The sequence below is a fragment of the Paramormyrops kingsleyae genome, chromosome 22 (assembly GCF_048594095.1).
Source record: "Paramormyrops kingsleyae isolate MSU_618 chromosome 22, PKINGS_0.4, whole genome shotgun sequence".
In the NCBI taxonomy this organism is placed as follows: Eukaryota; Metazoa; Chordata; class Actinopteri; order Osteoglossiformes; family Mormyridae; genus Paramormyrops; species Paramormyrops kingsleyae.
The window spans coordinates 8,724,078-8,748,607 of record NC_132818.1 but is presented as its reverse complement, the minus strand read 5'-3'; the positions used below and the strand labels follow the sequence as shown (position 1 = coordinate 8,748,607).

General features: G+C 44.5%; 2 protein-coding genes across 3 annotated transcripts; both read left to right on the top strand.

The window, feature by feature from the left end:
• The first annotated feature begins 802 nt into the window (after positions 1 to 802).
• LOC111853208 (polycomb protein suz12-A-like) lies at positions 803 to 11,369 on the top strand. The gene is made up of 16 exons (XM_023829896.2): positions 803 to 1,659; positions 2,520 to 2,566; positions 2,685 to 2,749; positions 3,430 to 3,498; positions 3,583 to 3,632; positions 3,735 to 3,820; positions 4,470 to 4,698; positions 4,849 to 4,951; positions 5,130 to 5,235; positions 5,369 to 5,546; positions 6,357 to 6,445; positions 6,813 to 6,956; positions 7,626 to 7,783; positions 8,701 to 8,899; positions 9,138 to 9,217; positions 9,413 to 11,369. The coding sequence occupies exons 1-16, from the start codon at positions 1,488 to 1,490 to the stop codon at positions 9,741 to 9,743; spliced, it is 2,106 nt and encodes a 701-aa protein (XP_023685664.1). The 5' UTR covers positions 803 to 1,487; the 3' UTR covers positions 9,744 to 11,369.
• Positions 11,370 to 11,609: 240 nt separating this feature from the next.
• On the top strand, positions 11,610 to 24,475 carry adap2 (ArfGAP with dual PH domains 2). 2 transcript variants are annotated; one of them, XM_023829898.2, is made up of 11 exons: positions 11,610 to 12,884; positions 13,523 to 13,653; positions 14,022 to 14,113; positions 15,666 to 15,754; positions 16,060 to 16,172; positions 16,246 to 16,386; positions 16,615 to 16,698; positions 17,130 to 17,192; positions 17,381 to 17,458; positions 17,850 to 18,078; positions 23,055 to 24,475. In XM_023829898.2, the coding sequence occupies exons 1-11, from the start codon at positions 12,797 to 12,799 to the stop codon at positions 23,096 to 23,098; spliced, it is 1,152 nt and encodes a 383-aa protein (XP_023685666.1). In that variant the 5' UTR covers positions 11,610 to 12,796; the 3' UTR covers positions 23,099 to 24,475. The 2 variants fall into 2 exon arrangements, with proteins under 2 accessions (XP_023685666.1, XP_072560909.1); XM_072704808.1 differs by lacking the exon at positions 23,055 to 24,475 and adding an exon at positions 20,025 to 20,364 and having other exon boundaries at positions 11,613 to 12,884.
• The last annotated feature ends 55 nt before the right edge of the window (positions 24,476 to 24,530 follow it).

Genomic DNA, 24,530 nt, shown 5'->3' with positions numbered 1-24,530 from the left:
TTTACAATCTCCGAACTGATGTCCGGATGCGGACTCCGGAATGGAACGTGTCGCCTGAGGCGCTTTCGATCTCCCACTCGGTTCTCAGTCTAATTTCAAAATCAACAATTCCACACTTTTCCATTTCGTATATATTCTTATATAGAGGCTTGTAAAGGTGCATCTTCATGCTGCACGCTTTTAAATTAAAATATTACTGGAGGGGGTAGGCCTAAGCCTGAAATTCTTTAAAATACGCTAGGCTTATATAGCCTAATCATTTTAATCCTCAAGAGAAAAAGTCAAATTACATATAATAGTATTGTAATAGTTTTTCAACTATACTGAATAATTGGTTGAAAGATGGATGAATGGAAGCATTTTTGCATACTCGGATGTATAAAAATATATAGCTAATATATAGAATTTTCTTTACAAAGCAGCTTTATAAAATAAATAAAATATTTTTATATTAATTTTACGTTTTATCGAAACATAGTCAAACATGTTGGACTTTTATTTTTTTGTTTCGTTTTGTCACAGGCTATTAAATGTAACACGTTTTTATTATGAAAACGTTCTTTTTACCTGACGAAAACACAACTGATTTAATAAACTGCACCCCAATAACCCCCCGCCCCCCAACAAATCGGAGTTTAGGAACTACATAGCCCATAATTCGTCTTGGCATCAGTACATTGCGATTTCCCGCAAAATAGTTTCAAAGGCGAAAGGAGCGCGAGCGGCAAATTTTGTTCTCTACCAAACATGGCGTTTACGGCTCTAATTTGATTGACGCTGCATTAGACCAATGGCGGTGCTCAGCAGTTCAAACCAGCGACTGCTATTCGATTGCATTCTACAGATGGGCCGGTGTTTTCGTGCAAATCATGTTCGATTGTAACTCGCTAGCGAGGAGAGTTAAACGGGAGTTTTGTCTGTATTCGGGGGAAACAGTGATTTCAATATATTTATTTTAATCTTGATAAATATCTAGATATTATATTTCTTTTAAATGTCAAGAAAAAAGTCTCAGAGATTTAAATATTTTGAAGAATCCCTAGAAACAGTACCTGAATTTCATCATTTAAAACCGCATGTAATGATTCTTTCATGGCTTTTCCCCAGGCACTAGCTACACAGCCATCAGTATAGCTACCTAGCTAGCTAGCTACGGGACTCGTGTAGCTAGTTAGTTTTTTTTTTTTGCTTCGAAACGGAGAGTAGATGCGTTTCCTTTTCATACATTTTCTTATATAAACCAGCGAGGAAGTCAGTCGTATCTGAAGCCCGTTTAGCTATAGCCAGTTGGCTCTGTTTTATATGCTCATCTAAAAGTCGGATGTTCTTTTCCAGCTAGCTGTTTAGATAGCCGTCGAGTTGCCTGGTTAATGTTTTGGGGACTAAGAAAAGCGGTTAGGTAGATATCCGTGTCCTTTGCTCTGGAAAAGGACGTGTGCGTTACATTTCATTTTGAGATACAGTTGCAGCCTATTGTGGTTTGTCGCATGGCTCCTCAGAAGCACGGTTCCGGTTCGGGTACCGGTGTGGGTTGTGGTGCTGGTGGGAAAGCCAACGGCGGCGTGTATTCGTCCTCCGCTGTTGTGATGTCCGCAGTAAAGAAGCCCAAGATGGAACTGATTCAAGCCGACCACGAGCTCTTCTTACAGGCCTTTGAAAGTGAGTTTGCCTTTATATATTGTTTCCTTTTATTTGTGTAACATGTGCCTTATATCCTATACATTCATAAACTTTTGGTAGCAGGTTGCTAGATGGGTAAGGAGGGAATAAGTAATAAATAGCTAAAACAATGTAACAGTATTGTTTCACACGATGATTAACTTGATCCAGATTACATCAGGTTGTGTTTGTCAGTGTATTTTTAGCGTGGCGAACTAAAAGCCTTGGTATTAGGTCTAGAGAAATTGTTGAAATGGTTTAAGAATTGAGCCACTTAGCTTCCTACCGTTCAGAGCCGCGCTGTCAGTTTTAATGTTCTTGTGAAGTATGTAATTAAAAAAAACGAAGTGCGTTGCTCATTTTATGTGGGGGGAAAAAACACGCATTTTAGATTTCTGGGCGATGAGCTGAATAGGGAAGTCTGGTGAATTGTATCATTCACAGTTGTATAATTTTATTATCAACGTTATTTGAATTAGTTGCACTATTTCCAGTAGTTTAATCAATTTGAGTATTTTGAGATGCTGTAATTCCTAAGGATCGAATGTCAGACGTCAGACATCTAATGACGCAGGTCGCCGATTGTGTGAACTAAACTTGTTGCCGGATTATTTTTTTTCTGGAAACCCCGATGTCTGTTTACTCATATTATTAAGGGCATTTAAATACCTTTAAAATACGTTTTGCTATGTATCTCAGTAATTTCTGCTTTTTGCGATGAACTTTTTGTCCTTTGAAAAGCGATTCACAAAACACAACGAACCTGACTATAGGCATTACTATTTGATCATTTTAAACTTCAAGCAGAATGAGATCCTTCTGAATTGCAGTATTGTGACCGTTAACTTTACTTTTCACAGAACCAACACAAATCTACAGATTTCTTCGAACCAGAAATCTTATTGCGGTAAGCAGTGATATCTAGAAAGATATGTGTGGATTTTGCTGCGTTGTTTGCTCAGTTAATGTATTTTTCATGATTTTTGGTCATTTACGTTAACCGTTTCCATTACTTTTTCCACTAGCCTATATTTTTGCACAGAACTCTTACATATATGTCCCACCGGAACTCTAGAACGAACGCCAAAAGGTAAAAAGAAACTGTTGTTGTTATTATTATTATTATTATTATTATTATTATTGGTACTGAGTCGTCTTGCAAAATGAATGGGAATGGACTTTTGATAGCTAGCTGCGTTTCAAATAATATAACAGAGTAGTGCATTGGTATTTTGCTAAAAAAAAAATGTGTGATTGAAGCTGAACTGGTCACGGCACCTTACCATTTTCACAGAACAGCAAAAATCTGACTTAATGGAAGGCGGTGGTCTCTTTGTAAAAGGCAGTTCATGTGTCAGATTCACAGTCGGGGGTTATGTGTCTGCAGATAAATAGCTCTTGTGCATTGGCTTTCTGAATGAGCTTTTGGACACCTGCTCCACGGTGTGGTTATGTGTAATCAGGTACATGAATCAGATGATTTCCTGAGAAAATACTTCGACTGCCTGCTGTGTTGCTAAAAACTCATAGGCGAACGAAGTGGCCAGAGTAGGTTCAATGTGTGCAGTTTGGTCAGCAGGTACAAGACACATCCTAAAAGCAGCCTTTTCTGGGAACAAAGCCCACAGTCTTCATGTATCCATAGCTTTCCTGGGGAGGGAGCCTTAAACTGGCCATACTGGTGAAAGTATCCAGCTTAATAAATACCCCCCCCCCCCCCCCACATTCATACACACTCCATGGTTACTGAAGCCGTTTCTGTGCATTCAGGAAGTCTTTCAAAGTGGATGACATGCTATTCAAGGTGGAGAAGATGAGAGGAGAGCAGGAGTCACACAGGTGCGGCTCGGGCGTCGTCTTCCTCTTCGGCTTTACTGTCTTGCTGGCGCTCTTTTAATACTCCTGTGTGAATCCCCCCCGCAGCTTTGCATCTCACCTGCAACTGACCTTCACCGGATTCTTCCATAAAGTCGGTATGTTTCAGTGCTTTGTTAGGTGGTGCGTGGAGGCAGCTGTACGCCGGGAGTCCTTCGCTTTGTTGTGCCGTAACACCTCTTCCCCTTCGGCTCCCGCAGAAAAGCCATCGCAGAACTCGGAAAACGAGCAAAACTCTGTCTCCCTGGAAGTGCTTCTGGTCAAAGTCTGCCACAAAAAGCGGAAGGTGAGTCTTATTGCCTGCTGTTATTAAAGGGGCGGTTCACCCCAAAACTGAAAAGAGAGATGTGTTAGAAGGACTTTAGTGCCTTCTATCCGTTTAGGCTGCTCTGCTGGGAGTTGCTTAGTTTTGGAGATATCGGGCGTAGAAATCTGGCTTCTCTTGAATGTAATGGGAGTGAATGTCATTCTTTCACTGGTGGTTAAAATACCAAAATAATACAACAGCGATGTCTCTGACCTGAAATCATGACCTGGTTACTCAAGATAATCCACAGACTTTGTAGTGAGCAGTTTAATGTTGGAACTATTTTCTCCTACCAAACTCCATGTGCCAGTATTATCACGCAGAAGATAAGAGCACGAGCCCCGCGGCGCTCGCTTCTGCACACTGATACGTTTGGTGTGTGGAGTTCTGTAGCAGAAAACGGGAGGAGCTGCGTCTTTAACACCAAAGCTGAATATAGCTGCTCAGTTGTAACTTTCCCGTGTTGCCCTTCGCTGTAGATTTTGCTGATGATGGCCCTCTGATGTACAGGGTAAAGGATGTTTATCTATTGCAGGCCTGTTGTAGTGACCTTCCTTCTGTGGTTTCAGTTCTATGCACTTGTCACATGTACTGGACTTGCTTACATGTTGCTTATTCATGTTCCCAGGATGTAAGTTGCCCAGTCAAGCAAGTGCCTACGGGTAAGAAGCAGGTGCCTTTGAACCCCGACACCAGCCAATCAAAGTTGGGCAACTACCCCTCGCTGGTGGTGTCCAGCAACGAGTTTGAGCCCAGCAACAGCCACATGGTGAAGTCCTACTCCCTGCTGTTCCGGGTGTCGCGGCCTGGAAGGGGGGAGCTGAATGGTCTAGCCAATGGCGAGATGGAGAATATTGGTAAGATTTAAGGCCCCATTCCCACGCTTTTGTGATTTGCTGATGGTAACTTGGGCTTCTTAAATTTCTCTATGTACTTTTGTGCTTTTTTTTTTGAAGATAGTTCTCTGTATTGTGGGAAAACGCCTCATTCTCCCCAATTATTTCCAGATGTCAACGAAGAGCTTCCATGCAGGAAAAAGAGGAGCTCCTCCCACAGAGTAGATGAGGAAACCACTTTTGTTGCTCAGATGACGGTCTTTGACAAGAACAGGTGACCGTTGTGCCTTTGCTCAGCAATCATCTATCACTGTAAAGGACAATTGTTAGATTGAGATCAACGTTGAATGTTTTTTAGAGCTGTGTAAATTGATTTTGTGATACAACCTTTACCCTCTTAATGATAATGTTTGTTTACAAGCTGTGTTCCTGGTGTGAACTCTTGTTCGTAGACGTCTGCAGCTGCTGGACGGAGAGTATGAGGTGTCCATGCAGGAGATGGAGGACTGTCCCGTCAGCAAGAAGAGGGCAACGTGGGAGACCATCCAGGATGGGAAGGTACGTGTGCCAGCATATTAAGCTGCCACATTGTGTTTGTGTTGAGGACTCGGACATTGCCTGTGATTCTGATTGATGTTATCAGATAATCTGATACGCGAATCTGTGTGTGTGTGTGTGTGTGTGTGTGTAGTGGCTTCCTCCGTTTGAGACCTTCTCTCAGGGACCTACACTGCAGTTCACCTTGCGCTGGACGGACGACATCAGCGACCGCTCCACGGCGCCCGTGGCCAAGCCGCTGGCCACACGCAACTCAGACTCGGTGCTTCCAGAGAGCCGGCCCGGCCCGCTCAGACCTGCTCAGGCAGTAGGTGAGGGGAGGAGCGGGCGGCTCCTTAACACGCCCTCTGCCGGGGAAAGAGGTGGTCGCGCGTAGCGCTGTGGCCCAACGCCAACCTCGTCACAGGTCAGCTGCGGGTTGCCGCGTCCATGTGTACGCGTGCGGTGTGCGTGCGTCAGATCCGCCTGCGCTCCGGCCTCGTGTGGGTGAGCATCAGCGTGAGCAGCTGGCCTGCCAGCTCTGATGTAATGACCTTTACTGGCCGCATAACAGCTTGCGTGAGCAACAGCCGCCCCACACTGCTCTTCAGAGTATAGTGGCTTCAGGCGAGATAGAACGTGGTCTGCTGGATAGAGCGCAGGGAACAAAAAGCACCCCTCAATCACGGGATTTAGAGTGCTGTGTGTTTTTGGGTTTTTTTTGAGAATCTGTCACATTTCCTGATATAATCGCAAAGATGTGGTTGGTGATCCCGCGGTACTGTGCTTAAAGTAACGCCATGTCCTATACTGTGCATACAGCGGAGTTCCATTAAATAAAACGTTCTCCAGTCAGAACAGCTTGCATTTACACTACACGTTTATACATCTGTCCTCACTCACTCGAGTACTAAGCAGGGCTCCTCCTGAGGTCTGATCCTGATCTTAGCATCTGGAACCTCTCTTTGGCTTGAGCGTTAGTCACTTGTCCCTAAGGTCTCCCGATGGCACGAGACGGCCGTGAACGGCGTCTGCAGCCCTGTGCTCCAGCGGCCTCGCCGGTAATCGGCATGTGGGACGTCTGAAATCGAGGGAGGGTCACATGGTTTGCTGAAGTCCTTTTTCGCTCTGCTTTCTTACAGCTGTTAAAGATTCTGTTGGCACAGATGTCCAGACAAAAAAAGAGCAGATTATACTTGAACCTCGACAGAAGCTTCGCATTTTTTATCAGGTGAGGAGCATTTGGTGACTCTGCCATTTGGTGACTCTGCCATTTGGTGACTCTGCCATTTGGTGACTCTGCCATTTGGTGACTCTGCCATTTGGTGACTCTGCCATTTGGTGACTGCGATGCTTGTGTTTGAATCCCATGTAACCGGCAGACTTTACATCGTTAAACTTTCCACGGGTATGACCATCTTACACTTCTTTTTATTTTGTAATGTCATGCTGTAATGTTATTTCAGTTATGACTTTCCACTCTGTGGTTTTCTGCGTGATGATGACATCTTGTGTTGGTGGCACAATAGACTCCTACGTAGGTCTTTCTCACTTGTGCCTTTGGCTTTTTTCTTTATTTTTAAAATGTCCCTCTTCAGTTCCTGTACAACAACAACACCAGGCAGCAAACAGAGGCCCGGGACGACCTGCACTGCCCTTGGTGCACGTTGAACTGCCGCAAGCTCTACAGCCTCCTCAAGCACCTCAAATTGTCTCACAGCCGCTTCATCTTCAACTATGTGGTGAGTGAGCCTCTTTGGGGCTTCAGCCTGGGGGGACTGGCTGAGGGCTGTGCCTGCCTCTTTGGGGGGGCGTCCATCTGGGCTGTGTGTGGATGGGTGATCTAATGCAATAGGAACCAGATTTTACTGAGGTGAGGGGCTTTGAGAGTTCAGATGCCAGGAGGTGTGGTTATGGTCTGTGGTGAAAATTCCGGAATCTTGTCCTCATTGTCTGCAAGTGTCGTGAAGTCTTCATCCATTAGCGGTGACATTAATTTTGCTTGGCGGGCACATCTCTGGGCTGTACATTTAAATGTTTTTATAGGGAGCAGGACATGAACTACCACCAGGCAGGACAGCCCATAAAGGGAGAGGAAGGGGAAAACTTATCAGGGGTTCCAACACTAGTGACTAGGGGAATGGAACAGTGGACCTGCCGGCACCCCCCGTTTTGACAGCCAGTGGTTTGGCCGGCACTTAGTTTCAGTATCAGAATCAGTATGGGCAATGCTAACCTTGGTATCGGATTGAATCAGATTGGAAAGAAAATCAGTGGTATCGCCCATCCCTGCGGTCTACCCCGAGTCTGTGGTTGACCACTTTAAACCTGGCTCCTTGGGGGCAGAGTTTGGAAGGTCGCTGTCCCAATTCGAGTGTCACTGATGGCCCTGTCCCCCCCCCCCCCCGCAGCCTCACCCCAAAGGAGCCCGGATAGACGTGTCCATAAACGAGTGCTATGACGGCTCCTACGTGGGTAACCCTCAGGACATCCACAGCCAGCCCGGCTTCGCCTTCAGCCGCAACGGACCCGTCAAGCGAACGCCGGTGACGCACGTGCTGGTGTGCAGGTGGGCCTCCTTGATTTATAATTTTTCTACCACACCCCCTAGTGGTGTCCGTGGAGTTCAACATTAGAGATGTGCGTTAGGGAGCTGGCAGCTATGTCCTTAAAGGTGCAGTCCACAGAAAAGTGAAAAAAGGTATGTTTTAGAGGGGTTGTAGTGTAACTGCGCTGAAGATACGATCACCCTGGAGCTATCTTCGGCGCAGAGATACGATTGGCGTGTGGAGTTTGTAGTGACCAGTTGAATGTAGGAACTATTTTCTTCTACCAAAGTCTGTGGATTATCTTAACAGAAATCATGACCCAGTTATTTAAGAGAGATTGCTGTCGGTCCCATTCCAATCGAGGGAAGCCCGACATTTCTAAGGTCGGTATCTCCAAAAGTAGGCAACTCCAAGCAGAACAGCCTAGATGGTTAGGCTAGCAGGAGGACTATTCCATACTCTAACTACACACTGTGTAAAGAAGTGCTTTCTCACATCCAGTTAAAAATGTTCTACTGCTAATTTCCACCTCTGGCCACGAGTTCTTGTATTTGAACTAATATTAAAGTAACTATTTGGCTGAACAGCATCCAGACCTGTAAGAATCTTACATACCTGGATCATGTCCCCCCTTAGTCTCCTTTGCTCGGCTGAACCAATTCAGCTCAGCTAACCTCTCCTCATAAGACATTCTTCTAAGACCGGACATAGACATGGAAGCATCAACATACCGAGATCTTTCTCATAATCAGCTACCTTTACCTCACATCTCTTTTCAGTTTTCGGGTGAACTGCCCCTTTAAGCAGAGATTTGGCTTGAGTTGACTTTATTTCTGCATGAATGGCTGGTGAAAAATGGTTTGTCTAGGTTAATGCCCCAGCATAGTGAATGTAAACTATAGGAGTCTAATCTGTGGGGTCCCGTCTCCCCCCCAAGGCCAAAACGCACTAAGCCCAGCCTGTCTGAGTTCCTGGAGTCGGAGGACGGAGAGCTGGAACAGCAGCGCACCTACATCAGCGGCCACAACCGGCTGTACTTCCACAGCGACAGCTGCATGCCTCTTCGGCCCCAGGAGATGGAGGTGGACAGCGAGGACGAGCGTGACCCCGAGTGGCTGCGAGAGAAGACCATCACGGTGAGTCCGAGATGCCCCCTGCTGGCGCTGCGGCGGCCCTGCACAGGCCAGGCCTGCTCCTGATCGTGCCATTTCGCCATGTCGATGGTGGTGATGATCTCGGCTCACGTCATCTGTCAGCCGCGTCGTTCTGGTGTTGGCTACCCGGAGAACGTAACCTCTACTGCTGCCTCAGAGGTGTCTCACGGGATTGTGGGGAGGCTTCTTTAAAGTAAGGTTGTCGTATCCTCGCCCACAGCAAATAGATGAGTTTACAGACGTCAACGAGGGTGAGAAGGAGGTGATGAAGCTTTGGAATTTACACGTGATGAAGCATGGGTAGGTGACTAATTTGCTACTTATTTTTAGAAAACCGTTTGATATTCCAAAATAGTCCTTAGAAGGGTTTAATGACTAACTCAGTGTTTTATAATTGGCAGTCTTGATGTGTTCTTGGTGGTTTTGGTGGGTTGCCTGTACAGACCGTGTCGCGTGACCCTGCGACTGACGGTGCTGTTTGGCGTGTCCCTGCAGTTTCATAGCCGACAATCAGATGAACCAGGCCTGCCTGCTCTTCGTGGAGAAGTGCGGCTCCTACATCGTGGAGAAGAACCTCTGTCGCAACTTCCTGCTGCACCTGGTCAGCATGCACGACTTCAACCTGATCAGCGTGGTGACCATAGACAAGGCCATGGTGCAGCTGCAGGAGATGCAGCCAGAGTGTGGCTCGAGGGCCAGGGGTCCTGCGGAGGGGGAGGAGCCGCCGGACTCCAAGGAGGAGGAGGCCGCTGCGCTGCCCGCGGAGAACGGCGGCCGCTCGCCTGGCGCGGACGACTCCAAACTCGCCAAGCGGCAGAAACTCTAAGCGGCCCTACCAGGCTGTTATGGGCAGCGGTGGGCCATGTGGAGGGATTGGCCGGAGTCAGCGGGAGTCTTAAAGACGGAGAGGTGCAGCCTACATTCCGAGCAGGCACTCAGATGGACGCATGTGGGACGAGTCTGAATGAACAGGAGTCTAGTGGTTTCGGTGCCCATACACTAACCAACACGCCAACACATCTTTTTTTTTTTTGGTCCTGCCTTTCAACTGTTGCTATGGCAACAGTCATCATTACTGCACCTTGAGCTTGAGCATTGTGGGGGGGGGTGTCCAGCTCAAAGTCTGACCTCATGTTAACCATGACAGTCCATCATATTTTAGCACTTGTCCTGTTTTATATATATACCTTTTTTTGGGAAGACTATTAATATATTTTGATTCGAAACAAATTCAGACATTACCCTTTATGGGTAGTCTGATGCATTCTGGAAACATGAAAACTCTTTCCTCTTCACTTTGGTGCCGTTCTGAAACAGCCCTTTATGGAGGCCACCGACAGGCCAACCCCGCGTTCCAACTTCTCAGCAATGTCGGATCAGTAAAGCCCAGCCAAGCACAGCAGCCCTAGAGGACAAACTCTGTGATGCAGGACTGGGCCTGTTACTGAGCTATATGCAAGGATGGTGGTCTATCCACTGTGATTTACAGGGTATATATATATATACTGCGTACACTAAACAGGAAACAGAACCTCGGTCAGTGTTCTGCTGCATGCAGGAACATGTATTACTCATGCAAATGTTTACAGTTTTCTTTTGGTTTTGTCCCATGGCGATGTGTTATGTGTTTTTGTGTACTTACTACTATTGCTGAGTTAGGGGCATGACTTGGCCTTTAAAGTGTCGAGCGCTGAGTCCCCCTAACCCCCTGCGTCTCTTCGGTCCGTCACATCCACACCATTCAGCGAACATCTGACCTGCTGTCCTCTCTGTCCCGCGTTTGAAGAGGAAGAGAGTGTGAAGCCGCTCCCCGTTTTGGAAATCCTCCAGATTAATCCGCCGGACTTTATTTGAACTTGTATAGTATATATGGTATGTGTATTGTGGAATTGTGAAATTCCTGCTCACCACAGAAATTGTCAGGAGGAAGACTTTTTTTTTCTTTTTTTTTTTTTTTTTTTTTTAAGGCTGCATCTGCCAGAATCATGCATTTATGAAGTATGTTTTAAAAAAGGCATATTTGTTTTCAGACCAAAGGGGGATATTTCCCATTTTAATCTGATTTTTTTGGTTCTTGTTGATTTGCATCACAAATGGATAAAATTACAGAAGTTGCTTTTTTTTGTCCACAACTCGCTTTAATTTGCTGTAGCTGTGCACATATATAAGACTATGGTAGATCGGTTTGGGGAAAAGTAGGGCATATGAAATTTGCTGAACTTGCTCCTGATTTTTTATTTTTTTTTGTTAAGCAAGCTGACTGCTTCTTCCTGCTTTGGAAAAGACTATTTGCACACAGTGTGACGACTCACAGAAAGAAGAGGGCGGAAGTCTGGAATTCATGAACCAACGTTGTACAACCAGCTTGTTAAAACTTGTGAATTTTGTGATAAGAGTCATAGAAAATGTTTTTCTATTTAAAATAAAATATTTTTTTTTCGTTTTTTACAGACATCAGCGATTGGAGTTTGTTTTCTATGAGAGCAATGATAATGAATAATGTTTACCCAGGGACACACGTTGGTTCTAGCTTTTGATACTTAAATCTCCGCTTAGTATTTTGTCAAAATTCAATTTTGGCTACCTGGAGGAGAGAAGAATGCTGGGGGATATGTAACCGTCAGTAATCAGGTACCAGTGGCCTCTAGCGGCCAAGTTCAGGTAAGCACCAGTGGGTTTTTTTTTTTTTTTTTTTAATACAATTTAATGATGAAATTTTCTCGGGATGCATCCGAAAGGAGCTTCGGTGATGCTTACGATTCATACCGCGCGCGGGGCCGCCTCGGTTTGGGCGATAGTCTGTTGGCCAGTCATTACACTAAAATACGGCAATTGTTAATTGTTACTACATTTCATCAAAATAAATTTGCCTGTGTGTGGGTCCTGCAGCCCATATTTGTCTACCCTGACCTAAGTATTTTTTAGGTTGTGCTAATCTTGCAGTTAGGGCAGATAGCTGTGAATGATGTAATATGGCAGACTGAGCAACTATGCATTGCTTTGCAGTATGCTAAATGACGGTAGAAGTACTACATATATATCTAGTGTGTAAAAGTTGGGGGAGGAGAGAGATGCGGTTAGACTTGTTGCTTTATTTTAAGCGAGGACCCACTGTTAAGTTTGGCCACGGCGACGCTTCAGTTGTATATATTGCAGGTGCCTCGCCCTCTAGAAGCCTCTGACAAATGCAATCTAAAATAGAATAATATGCAAGAGTTTGCGGGATGCGGTTTCATTCAATCGCTCTCAAGCATTTGCGCAAACATCTTGCGATAGTTACTGCAGTTGTGCATGTTACACGCCGTGTTCTCACAAAAAAGAATAGGAAACAATACATGCACCTCAGCTACCGTGCAGGTGGCACCAGGTCTCAGTCATCAGCAACGGTGAATTCAGGTTAGTGCGACTAACCGGTAGTAATCTACGGGGGATAAACGATTTTAAATGTCTATACGGAGCAGCCGTGATACGTGTCCTCCGAATTAAAACAATAAATCAGCGGTTTTACTTATTTGAAAAGAAGATTGTCAGTCTGTGCTGTTTTATGTCGTTATGGATTTTCTGACTGCGAGCAAAGTGCCCGAAGTCAGCGGCCGGTTCAGTGGCCGGAGCAGCTTACTGCAGGCTAAGTTACTTTCTCGTTTCCCTCTCTTGCAAAATCGCCTAACGAACTGAAACGAAGGTTCATTATAGCACCCCTTCGCAAGAAACTCCCAGCACAGCAGCCATCGCACGCCCAGTTTGTCAGGGTCACTGGGAGAAGTAAGAATCCAGCGACAGGAACTGATCTGACTGTTGGCATGTAGATAAAACAGGCGCTGATCGGATCTTTTTAAATGCTTCGGAACCTGTATTTAAAATTTGTTAACAACACGAAGTATGTCAATTCAAGACCGAAACAAGAAAATTCTTATGGATTTGGTCCAACTGCCTGGTAACAACACATGTGCCGACTGCGGAGCCCCAGGTGAGTACAGTGCTTACGACGATATGAGGGCGCAGGGAAACTGACCACCCAAAGAATGGCAGTTTATTTGTAATAAATTGTGTGCTTGTTTTTTTATTTAATAGATGATTACCGTTATCATTGCTGCTATTTTAAATACTCACGTCCAGAAGGTGTGTTCAGGTAACACAGGACAGTTTTGATTTAAAAAAAAAAAATGGGTTGGTTATATTTACCTGCCTCTGTATCAGAAATACAGGCTACAACATTTTCCATAAAGTGCTGTTTCTCAATATTTCAGTTGGTTTTCTATTTTTTCCTGTTCATTGATGCACTCATAACTCAAAATTCAGTGAACAGTTTCACTGGCAAGAACAAGTCAGTGCTTCAGAATCTGACTGGCTGATGGATCAGCCACGGTTCTGAGTTACTGGGTATTATGGCCGTACGGGGTCTTATGCTAATAAGATGTTCATTAAAGAGACGCTAAGACAAATCGAACGATGTGACAGTGAGACAAATTATACCCATTGTTTAATGTTAAAAAGGCTATAGTTACACAGTTTGGACTGTTCAGGGGATATTTTGTACATTCTGCTTAGCCTGTGAAGCACATTTTACATTCCTGGTGCTAAATATTATTTTCCTGTTCACAAAAGATCCAGACTGGGCATCTTGTAGTCTGGGCGTCTTTGTGTGTCTGGACTGTTCTGGCTTCCACCGAAGCCTGACCAGCATGAACCGCGTCAAGTCCATTCGACTGGATTTCTGGGATGATGAAATGGTGAAGGTACATTATGCTGCACGCAGGTCACGTCGTGCTGTGTGGGTGCCGCTATTTGGACGCAGTTTCCACCTGCTGCGTGTGGTTTGTGTGATCCTGAGCACATGTTTAAAACTGTTTTGTCGACACCCTGCAGTTTAGTGCTATTTCTCTCTGTGCTTTTGTTTTATTTTTAACATCCTCTGTTTGGGTGGAAGTTTGTTTAACCCCAGAATTCGCTTCCTGCAAGCTCTTCGATATGCGCCGCTGCACAACGTGCAAAATTAAGTAAATGTCCTGCGCCGAAAGCTCCCAGATGAGACACGTTTTGTTAGGATGTGCATATCCAATGAAGGCATTAAACGGCACTGGTGTTGATTTCTACGTGTTTGTAGTTCATGAAGACCAATGGGAACGAGGCGGCCAAGATATTCTATGAGAGAGATGTGCCACCGTTCTACTACCGTCCTCAGCAGAAAGACAGTGCGTAGGTACCACCTAAGAGCACCGTTTCAAACAGGGGTCGTTTTTGGCAATCTCGTTCTCTTTTGCATCCTGTCCCGCTCCGATTGAAGCAGAAATGAATGTACTGGATGTGTATTTCTTTGCCTAATGAAGATACCTGTGTGTTTTGTATGTTAATTATTTTCCGAAGTAACACATTTTGAGTAACGGAGATCAAGCAGAAAATGTACTTGTGGTTTTATCCATTTTATGCAGATACATGTTTAGGTTTGGTGTGTCATCCAAGGGCTTGCCAGCAACCCTTTTATGTAGAGTTAAACTTATTCAGCAGAGGTGGAAAGTTCAGGTGACTCTGTGACTATGACTCTTGATGCTCGGAGGAAACTTCGGTGTCAGTGAAGAAAGCCCATCAGACACTGGGAATCTTTTAAAAAAGAAGATATCGTGGATAAACCTAGTGAAAAATAAGTGTTGAGGGTGGTTAAGCCTGTGGGCCTGTGATCAGAAGGTCGCCGGTTTGAGCCCCGACTCAGCACAATAGTCACATCTGTGGGCCTTGGAGCCCGGCCCCTAACCCCCGGCTCCGTGGGCACCACTGCCGGTGGCTGCCCTTCGCTGTCAAGCCTACTCTCACCTACATGTGTGTCTGTGTGATGGAGAGCAAGATGGGGTAGGCGAAAAGGGAATTTCCCCACGGAGGTTGATGAAGTGTTGTTGTTGCTGTTATTATTATTATTATTTATTATTATTATATTGCCCAGCTTGACTTTGGTGGCCTTCCCAGTCACTGGATCTGTATCCTATATTATGGATGTGCAGCTGACAAATTTGCAGAAATTGCGTGATGCAATCATGACATCATGGACCAGAATCTCAAAGGAATGTTTCCAGCATCTTGATTGCAAAGGGAGGCCTTACTCAGGATTAGTATGTTGCTGATAAAGAGCCCAGTGATCCCCAGCTGAAATTACACCGTCTGAACCCTCACCTGGACTCCTTGGAGATAATTACATGAAACCAACTGGGATTATATGGACTGGAATTAATGTCAATGTCAATACAATTTCATGTTCCCCGGTCGCCCAGAGGAGGATGGGGTCCCCTTCTGAGTCTAGGTTCCTCTCAAGGTTTCTTCCTGCCTCAGTGCTTGGTGGGGGTTCGGGCCGGTTAAATGTAAAGTGCTTTGTGACAATGACTGTTGTTAAAAGTGCTATATAAATAAAATTGAATTGAATTGAATTTATAGTATATATTGGCAGATTTGTTTGGAGAAGCTGCAAAACGATTATCCAGCATTTTTGCAAATTCAGAGGAAGGAAGCATGACTGCATAATTTTAAATTTAGCTTTTGTGTAGCTCGACAGAAACTGTCATTGATGAGCAAGCAAAGGACACATAGCAGGTATTTTCTGTGCATCGTTGGCGTCGGCTGACGTGCTCTCGTTCAGGGTGGTGCTTCCACAGTCAAGCAAACATAAACCCGGTGTTGTGAAGCAGTGAATGTACTGTCAGATGTGCCACTTAGGGAAGGTGGAAACGAAAAGGCTAAGTCGCTGTCTTTCAATTCATTCCAGCGTTTTGAGGGATCAGTGGATAAAAGCCAAGTACGAGAGGCAGGAATTCACCGGGGACAACCGCCACCGCCAAGAAATCTACTCCTCAGGTAAGCTGGGGGGCTCCTTCGGCCTCAGGCGCTGTGGTTTGTCTCTCCTCTGGAACACTTTGCCGAATCTTCAATTCAAGACCTTATCAAAGGAACATGGAGGAATACAGGCTCTCATAGTGTTTTTATCTTACTTTCTAATTGTCAGAATTTAAAATCATCTGTTTATAGGTCTTAAAAACTGGAGTTTCTAATACCTGGTTTGTATCTCCATACTCTCTTCTTTGCCTGAACGAGTTAATGAGACCAGGTTCTTCATATATCATTAAAACAGACTCATCTTCCACTGATCTATGTTGCTGTAGGGTTCTATGAAGGCAGACTGTGGAAGAAAGCCAAGGACAATGGACAGTTCTTGAAAAGAAAGTTCACACTTTCTGACTCTGACTTTACCCTGAAGTACTACACCAAAGATGATGTGAGTATCACTCCAGCCAGATGTGTGCGCATGGAGATGCAGAACTGCTTTTCCAGCTGATTCTCTCCATTAGCTACCCAGGGCAATAATTTCAATTAAAAGCCTGAATGCTACCTTTCAACCTGAGAAGATCGGACACCAGAACGGACTCCAGATCATGTTCCAGGATGCGCAGCGGTCTCAAAACCTGTTTGTGTACCACGACAGCGGCCAGGTGAGCGGAAATGTACAGAGACTCCTCTAATTACGGATTTGTAGTAGAAGTGTTTCCCATGTTTGGTGTCCCGATGCAAGGGGACTAGGTAAGAAATACACTTAAGTTGTTGTGGAATGGGTATGTCTATGCTGTCCTGTCAACATGGATGGGTTCTGTTTTCAGTCATCTTCAGAAGTATGACACTTGAGATGGAAAGCGTACCAGATAAATGCTTCTTTCCTATAGGAGATCGTAAATTGGTTTAATGCCATTCGAGCTGCCCGATTTGCCTACCTGAAGACAGCATTCCCCATGGCCAACGACAGTGAGGTGAGAGACGATTCCTGGTCTTCTAGAGTGACGTCAAGAGCCCAGGGCCAGAGCCTATCGGCTAAAATCGTAGATTCACTAAGAGTGTTTTATATATGATATCGGCAATGCAAAAATAGCTGCGCGCTAATGTGAAAACTCCTGTGGTGTCACAGACTTTTCTCTTTAAAAATAATTCTCTATATAGACTTCCTGTCCTAGCATGGATCTCGGAGTGCAAGCATGACGTTCTTTTTTTAAAAAAACTTTTCAATGCTGCCTTAATCAAGCAGAAATACACTTCAGTATAATGAGCAGTTCACGGAATTTTGAGAGTAGAAATACACTTCAGTATAATGAGCAGTTCTGTCTCTATCTGTTATGCGTTTGCTCTTGATCCCTGCACTTTTTTCCTTATCGATTTCTTCCGTTTCTTCGCCCTAATTCCTCAGTTAAGTCCCAGGATAACTAGGAATTACTTGAAAGAAGGATACATGGAAAAGACGGGTCCCATGGTAAGCGGCCCTCAGCACGTCATCTTAATGGCGTCCTTGTATGACCATGTGCTTGAAACCGTGGTACCTGCTCTCGGCTTCACGGCTGGTAGCTTCTGATATAATTAGTGGTTTACTTAATGGAGAGCTCTGGTGACAGCATGTGTTTGAGGGCAAACTTCAAATGTTTCACCTGCTTTCTTGGGCAGCAACGAGAAACCTTCAGGAAACGGTGGTTCATCCTGGATGGACAGGAGAGAAAGCTGCTCTATTTTAAAACAAAGCTGGTGAGATCAAAGACATTGATTAAAGATTTTGCTTAGATGAAGATTAATGCTTTAGATGTAAATTTTTACCTCAATCAGGTTCTGTTTCCATGTTTTAATTCCGGTACAGCAGTGTTTCCCAATCCGGTCCTGGGGGACCTCCAGCCATTCCACATTTTTGCTCCTTCCCAGTTTCCTGCCGGTAGGGAGTTGGGAGGGAGCGAAAATATGGACTGTCTGGGAATCCCCAAGGACCGGGTTGGCAAACACTGTTTTAAAGTACTTTGGGTTTCTTGAAAAGATCCACAAAGTTGCTACTTGTGGCAATTGTAGTTCTCGCAAACTGAAAGTTCAACTGAAAGATTAAAAATGGTCTTAACGTTATTCTGGGGTATGTCTCTGTGTCATGAAGGATGCAGTGGAGCTGGGGGCTGTGTTCATAGGCCCCGAGACCCTTGGTTACTCAGCAGCAAAAATAGCACCCAGGGGAACCCGGGGGAACCGGTGGAAGTTTGGGGTGACCATGGAAACGCCGGACCGGCAGTTCGTGTTCATGTGCGAGCGGGAGCGGGAGCAGGGCGAGTGGCTAGAGGCGCTGAAGGTCATCATCTCCAAGCCCATGCTGCCGCAGGATTACGCGAGTAAGAACCCCTCTCAGGCTGGTGTGTGGCTCTGTAGGTTAGGGCTCTGTGCCTGTGATCAGATGGTTGCTGGTTCAAATCTCAGGGTCTGTAACAACGCATTATGTAATAGTGCCGCATTATGTATTAACTCTATCACATGTTACAAATTTATAGACTACATTATAATTTTATACTGAAATATTAGCCTATTATTATCATCATCATCATTCAGTTTGTTACATTGTCAAGTTATTAGATAATGCATTGTTACACGGTCACCAGAGGTATTTCACTGTTGGCCCTTTGAGCAAAGCCCTTAAGCTCAAATGCTGCAGGGACTGACTTAACCTTGTTTTCTCAACTGTACATTGCTTGGATAAAGTGTCGCCTAAATAATCGAGTGTAAGGTTGCTTTTCTACTGCACAAGGTACCGTACTTTTGTTACTAAAAATTTGATACTTTCTCTTTTCCATTGATTTCTGGACGAGTACCAGTACCAAAAGTACCAAAGCAGAAGGGAATACTCTTTCAGTACTCTGGGGTGGGACTTGGAAATGTGTTTATTGTTGATTAGTCATGCAAATAACCTTCCTTGCAATCACAAAATACATCTGCTATACGGAAAAAGCGTAGTTACGAACTCAAAGAAAACTGATAAGTAAACAAACAGTAGTAATAATGGATGTGTGGACTCAAGCTTTAATGATATGTAGATGGCATGACAAGAAATTAAAAAAAGTATTTGCTATAATATACTATGGCTGCATGATATTGGGGAAAAAATAAATATCTCAATGTGATTTTGTTGCAACAAATATTGGGATATTTATAAAACAAAAAAGGATTTCAAAATAAATGCATTTCTCACAAAGCCATCTAGGAATCATTTAGGGAGGATGAAAATGATTATGATTGGCTCACACAGAGCTCATGTGAAAGCAGTGGCAGTAAACTTTAAACTGATTTTTTTAAACATATGCTAGAATGTTTGTGAATTGGACCGGACAGTATGAAGAAGCCAGATGTCATCCCAGCTGACGATCGCGGAACTTATGATGTAAGAATTGCATGTGCGTAACACGTGATGTTTGGGTTTAATATCCCACATTGCCCAGCCCTATAATATACTACAGCCATTTTTAAAATTCAGTACAAAATACCCCATCTCACGTTGTGATGTCATTCAGCGCTGGTACCAGTTTTTATGGCAGTGGAAAATCAACACCTTGATGTACCAAAAGTACAGTACCTGGTGCAGAGGAAAAGCGCCTTAAAAGCGCCATAAGTTGGTCTTCCTATCTAAGTGGGGACCGTCCATTCATTTATATGGGAAAAACCCTAATCCCAATCACGACAGCCTTAACCTCTACCCATCCCTATCTTTAACCATAAGTAACCAACCAAAATACAAGACTTTTGGCATTTTTACTTTTTTGATTGCTTTCACAGATTTTAATAAAACTGAGGTTATCCAGATGGGGACCTCAAAAGATGTTCCCAAAAGTAGGGAAATTTCAGGTTTTACTACACTTTGGGGACAATTTGGTCCTCAAATGTGATCTATGCAAACCCCCACACACACACACACATACACACACATACACACATACATGTTGGCATGCCTAACTAAATGGGGACCTTCCATTCATTTCTTTGGGAAAAACCCTAATCTCAATCACGACAGCCTTAACCTCTACCCATCGCTAACCTTAACCATAAGTAAACAAACAAAATACAAGAAAAACATTTTTACTTTTTTGATTGCATTCACAGATTTTCATGAAATTGAGGTTATCCAAATGAGGACCTGAAAAATGTCCCCAAAAGTAGGGAAGTTTCAGGTTTTACCATACTTTGGGGACATTTTGGTCCCCAAATGTGATCTATTCAAACCCACACACACACACACACAGCCTATGACTCCTAAAGAATACGTCTGGTATGCTGAGCTCTGTTCTTGCAGCTGAAGCCAACCTGCGACGGAGGAGATGACTGACGTCCCCTTTCAAGAGCGTTTCCGGTCAGTCACAGCACTGTCCAGCAGGGGGAGAATAACGACCGGCAGCTTTCGGTCCAAACACTCAGGTTCAAACATTCTGCCAGCGGCCATCCTGACCTGGATTCTGCCTACTGGACAGATGTACTCGCCTTCAGTCATCCTTAAACGGGATGCTCGTTTCTGATTGCCATTCGTTTTGAAATGGATCATTTAATAACACGCTGCATTTGACTGCCTTTATGACTTTATGTATGTGTTGTAACCATTATTGTTGTCAAATAAATTTTGTTATATGGGAATTTTATACACTGATAAATGTTTTTCTACTTAAGTTAATGCTTTCCAAATACACTCACCTAAAGGATTATTAGGAACACCTGTTCAATTTCTCATTAATGCAATTATCTAATCAACCAATCACATGGCAGTTGCTTCAATGCATTTAGAGGTGTGGTCCTGGTCAAGACAATCTCCTGAACTCCAAACTGAATGTCAGAATGGGAAAGAAAGGTGATTTAAGCAATTTTGAGTGTGGCATGGTTGTTGGTGCCAGACGGGCCGGTCTGAGTATTTCACAATCTGCTCAATTACTGGGATTTTCACGCACAACCATTTCTAGGGTTTACAAAGAATGGTGTGCAAAGGGAAAAACATCCAGTATGCAGCAGTCCTGTGGGCGAAAATGCCTTGTTGATGCTAGAGGTCAGAGGAGAATGGGCCGACTGATTCAAGCTTATAGAAGAGCAACTTTGACTGAAATAACCACTCGTTACAACCGAGGTATGCAGCAAAGCATTTGTGAAGCCACAACACGCACAACCTTAAGGCGGATGGGCTACAACAGCAGAAGACCCCACCGGGTACCACTCATCTCCACTACAAATAGGAAAAAGAGGCTACAATCTGCACAAGCTCACCAAAATTGGACAGTTGAAGACTGTAAAAATGTTGCCTGGTCTGATGAGTCTCGATTTCTGTTGAGACATTCAAATGGTAGAGTCAGAATTTGGCGTAAACAGAATGAGAACATGGATCCATCATGCCTTGTTACCACTGTGCAGGCTGGTGGTGGTGGTGTAATGGTGTGGGGGATGTTTTCTTGGCACACTTTAGGCCCCTTAGTGCCAATAGGGCATCGTTTAAATGCCACGGCCTACCTGAGCATTGTTTCTGACCATGTCCATCCCTTTATGACCACCATGTACCCATCCTCTGATGGCTACTTCCAGCAGGATAATGCACCATGTCACAAAGCTCGAATCATTTCAAATTGGTTTCTTGAACATGACAATGAGTTCACTGTACTAAAATGGCCCCCACAGTCACCAGATCTCAACCCAATAGAGCATCTTTGGGATGTGGTGGAACGGGAGCTTCGTGCCCTGGATGTGCATCCCACAAATCTCCATCAACTGCAAGATGCTATCCTATCAATATGGGCCAACATTTCTAAAGAATGCTTTCAGCACCTTGTTGAATCAATGCCACGTAGAATTAAGGCAGTTCTGAAGGCGAAAGGGGGTCAAACACCGTATTAGTATGGTGTTCCTAATAATCCTTTAGGTGAGTGTATGTTATGTTTTGGCAATTAATTATGAAGACCTAGATATACCAGAAGGGAGTAGGGATACTGTTCTAGTAGTCAGAACAAAGAAGTGAGGAGTCTTAGCAGATGGCGGAGGGATACGGTTTTTTGACCACATCAAAGCTCATCTGGCAGAGAACTATGAACTGTGACTGAACTGTATCTAATCCATGTTTAGACCCGTATACTCTTTTGTTTCTTTGAAATTTTACGTTCTCACATTCGTACGTAAAAATCAATTATTGAGAGATCAGTTTTTGGGATTTTGATAATTTTTATGAGAATAATTGGAAAGAATGTAAAGAAACGTACGTGGGATGGTTTGTGATGGACTGGGATCCCATTTAGGGTGTCTTGTGTCCGGTGCTGGATAAGCAGGTTTGGAAAATGGATGGATGCAGGGTTGCAAACTTCGATCAGCTTCCTGGAGTGAGATTTTTAATTCTAAACATGTCTGCACACACATGCACACGAATTCACATGTATGTAGCAGTTTTATTACCTTGTAGATAGTCTGTTGAATTTGCAAACTACCCCAATGGTTTTGATGCAGCCAGTTTTATGTTTATAATGGAATAATATAGATTTGCAGTAAGACTTCTTGTGTGAGTGTGAGAGTCTGAAAGCGTGAGTATCAGGCCAGATGCGGGAGAGCTGGCAACCCTGTACTGAGTGCTGGTGGCATTTGACAGCTCTGCATTTTAAGTGTGAAACAACATTATTATCTACTGAGCCAACCTGTTTGGAAAATACACTGCTAATAAAGGAACAGACAGTTATCATATGATAAATTAAGATTAAGATTTGGTTTATTGTCAATACAACAATATACACAGTATACAGGGTCGTTTCACACTGGTCCCCCATGGTACACTATAAAGATAAAAAATTTAAAACAGAAATTTCACATAAATAAATCTAAGTAAATTTTTAAGAACAGAAACTAGTTCTATCTATCTATGTACAGTAAACTTGACAGAGACAGTACAAAGTGGTCATGTGCAGTTATTCGAGTTAAGTGTGCAGGTAGTTTTTAAATACCAGATTCAAGTATGGCAGGATATTTTTGACAAGACAAAGACGTGCCAGTTATTACATGTGCAAATTTGGCAGTGTATGAAAGTCTAGTTTGTAATGTTTGTGTTGTGGGTTTAACGTTCCTTTGGTGGCAGTGCGTTGAGAGCTCTGACTGCTTGAGGAAAGAAGCTCCTGCAGTGTCTGGCAGTTACAGTTCTGATGCTGCGGAACCGTCTACCAGACGGCAGAAGAGAGAACAGTGCATGTGAGGGGTGGAAAGTGTCCTTCACTGTGCTGTTCGCACGACGGATGATGTGCTTTTGGTACAGGTGGGAGATGGCAGGGAGAGGGACCCCGATGACGCTCTCTGCTGTCCTCACTGTCCACTGCAGGGACGTCTTTTCAGCGGCGGTGCAGTTTCCATACCAGGCAGTGACGTAGCAGCAGAGGACACTCTCGATGGTCCCCTGGTAGAATGACGTGAGGATGGGAGGAGGGAGGCTGGCCTTCTTCAGCTTTCGAATGAAGTGAAGACGTTGTTGGGCTCTCTCTGCGATGGTGGTGTTCGGGTTCCAGGAAAGGTCGTCTGCCATGTGCACACCCAGGACCTTCACACTGCGGACTATTTCGACAGTGGAATCGTTGATGTGCAGTGGGGGTGTGGGCTCGCCAGACTCTTCCTGAAGTTAACAACCATCTCTTTAGTCTTCTGAATATTAAGAGATAGGTTGTTATTTTCTCACCAGTCCACCAGGTGTTTTACCTCCTTTCTGTACGCAGACTCATCGTTATTGGTGATGAGACCTACTACTGTTGTGTCATCTGCAAACTTCTTTGGCACCGGGATGATTTCGGTGGTTTTGAGGCAAGCTGGTACCGCGGCTGAGCGCAGTGATGCATTGAAGATGTCTGCAAGCTGTTGTCAGGCCCTGCAGCCGTTCGCGGGTTCACTCTGCAGAGGGTCATCCTGACATCCGCTGTAAAAAGCTGAAGTACCTGATCTTTGGGGGAGGGAGTCATCTTCCTTGCTGGTTCCATGTTCTCTGCCTCAAAACGTGCAAAGTCATTCAGTTCATCTGGCACGGAGGACTCACTGCCGCACGCCACACGCGTTGGCTTGTAGCCTGTGATGGTCTGAATGCCCTGCCACATGCGCCATGTGTCCTTTGAACTTGTGAAGTGTGATGATCCTCTCTGCATGCACCCGCTTTGCCTCTTTGATGGTCCGAGACAAGCCTCCCTGAGTGTGTGTAGCTTTGCAGAGAACCAGGGTTTGTGGTTTGCACGGATGAAGACAGTCTTGGAGACAGTGACATCCTCAATGCAGTGGTTTGCACGGATGAAGACAGTCTTGGAGACAGTGACATCCTCAATGCAGTGGTTTGCACGGATGAAGACAGTCTTGGAGACAGTGACATCCTCAATGCAGTGGTTTGCACGGATGAAGACAGTCTTGGAGACAGTGACATCCTCAATGCACTTGCTGGTGTAGCTGGTAACTGAGGTTGAGTCCAGTTTGTGTTCGTAGGTGGCAGCTTCTCTGAACATATCCCAGTCTGTGCAGTTGAAACAGTCCTGAAGGGCAGATGTGGCCCCCTGTGGCCACGTTCTCACCTCTCTCAGTGCTGGTCTGATCTGCTTGTTGATGGGCCTGTAGGCTCAGTATGGAGATGTGGTCTGATTGTCCGAGGTGGGGGACGTGTGCAGCCTTGTATGCATGCTGAATGTTTGTGTAAACAAGGTCTACCATGTTATCCCCTCTCATAGAAATACATTCTTAGAAATGAATTGATACATTCATACATTTATAGAAATACACCTTTAATTCTGCACTTGATATTTAAATAATGGATTCCAAATATTTTACG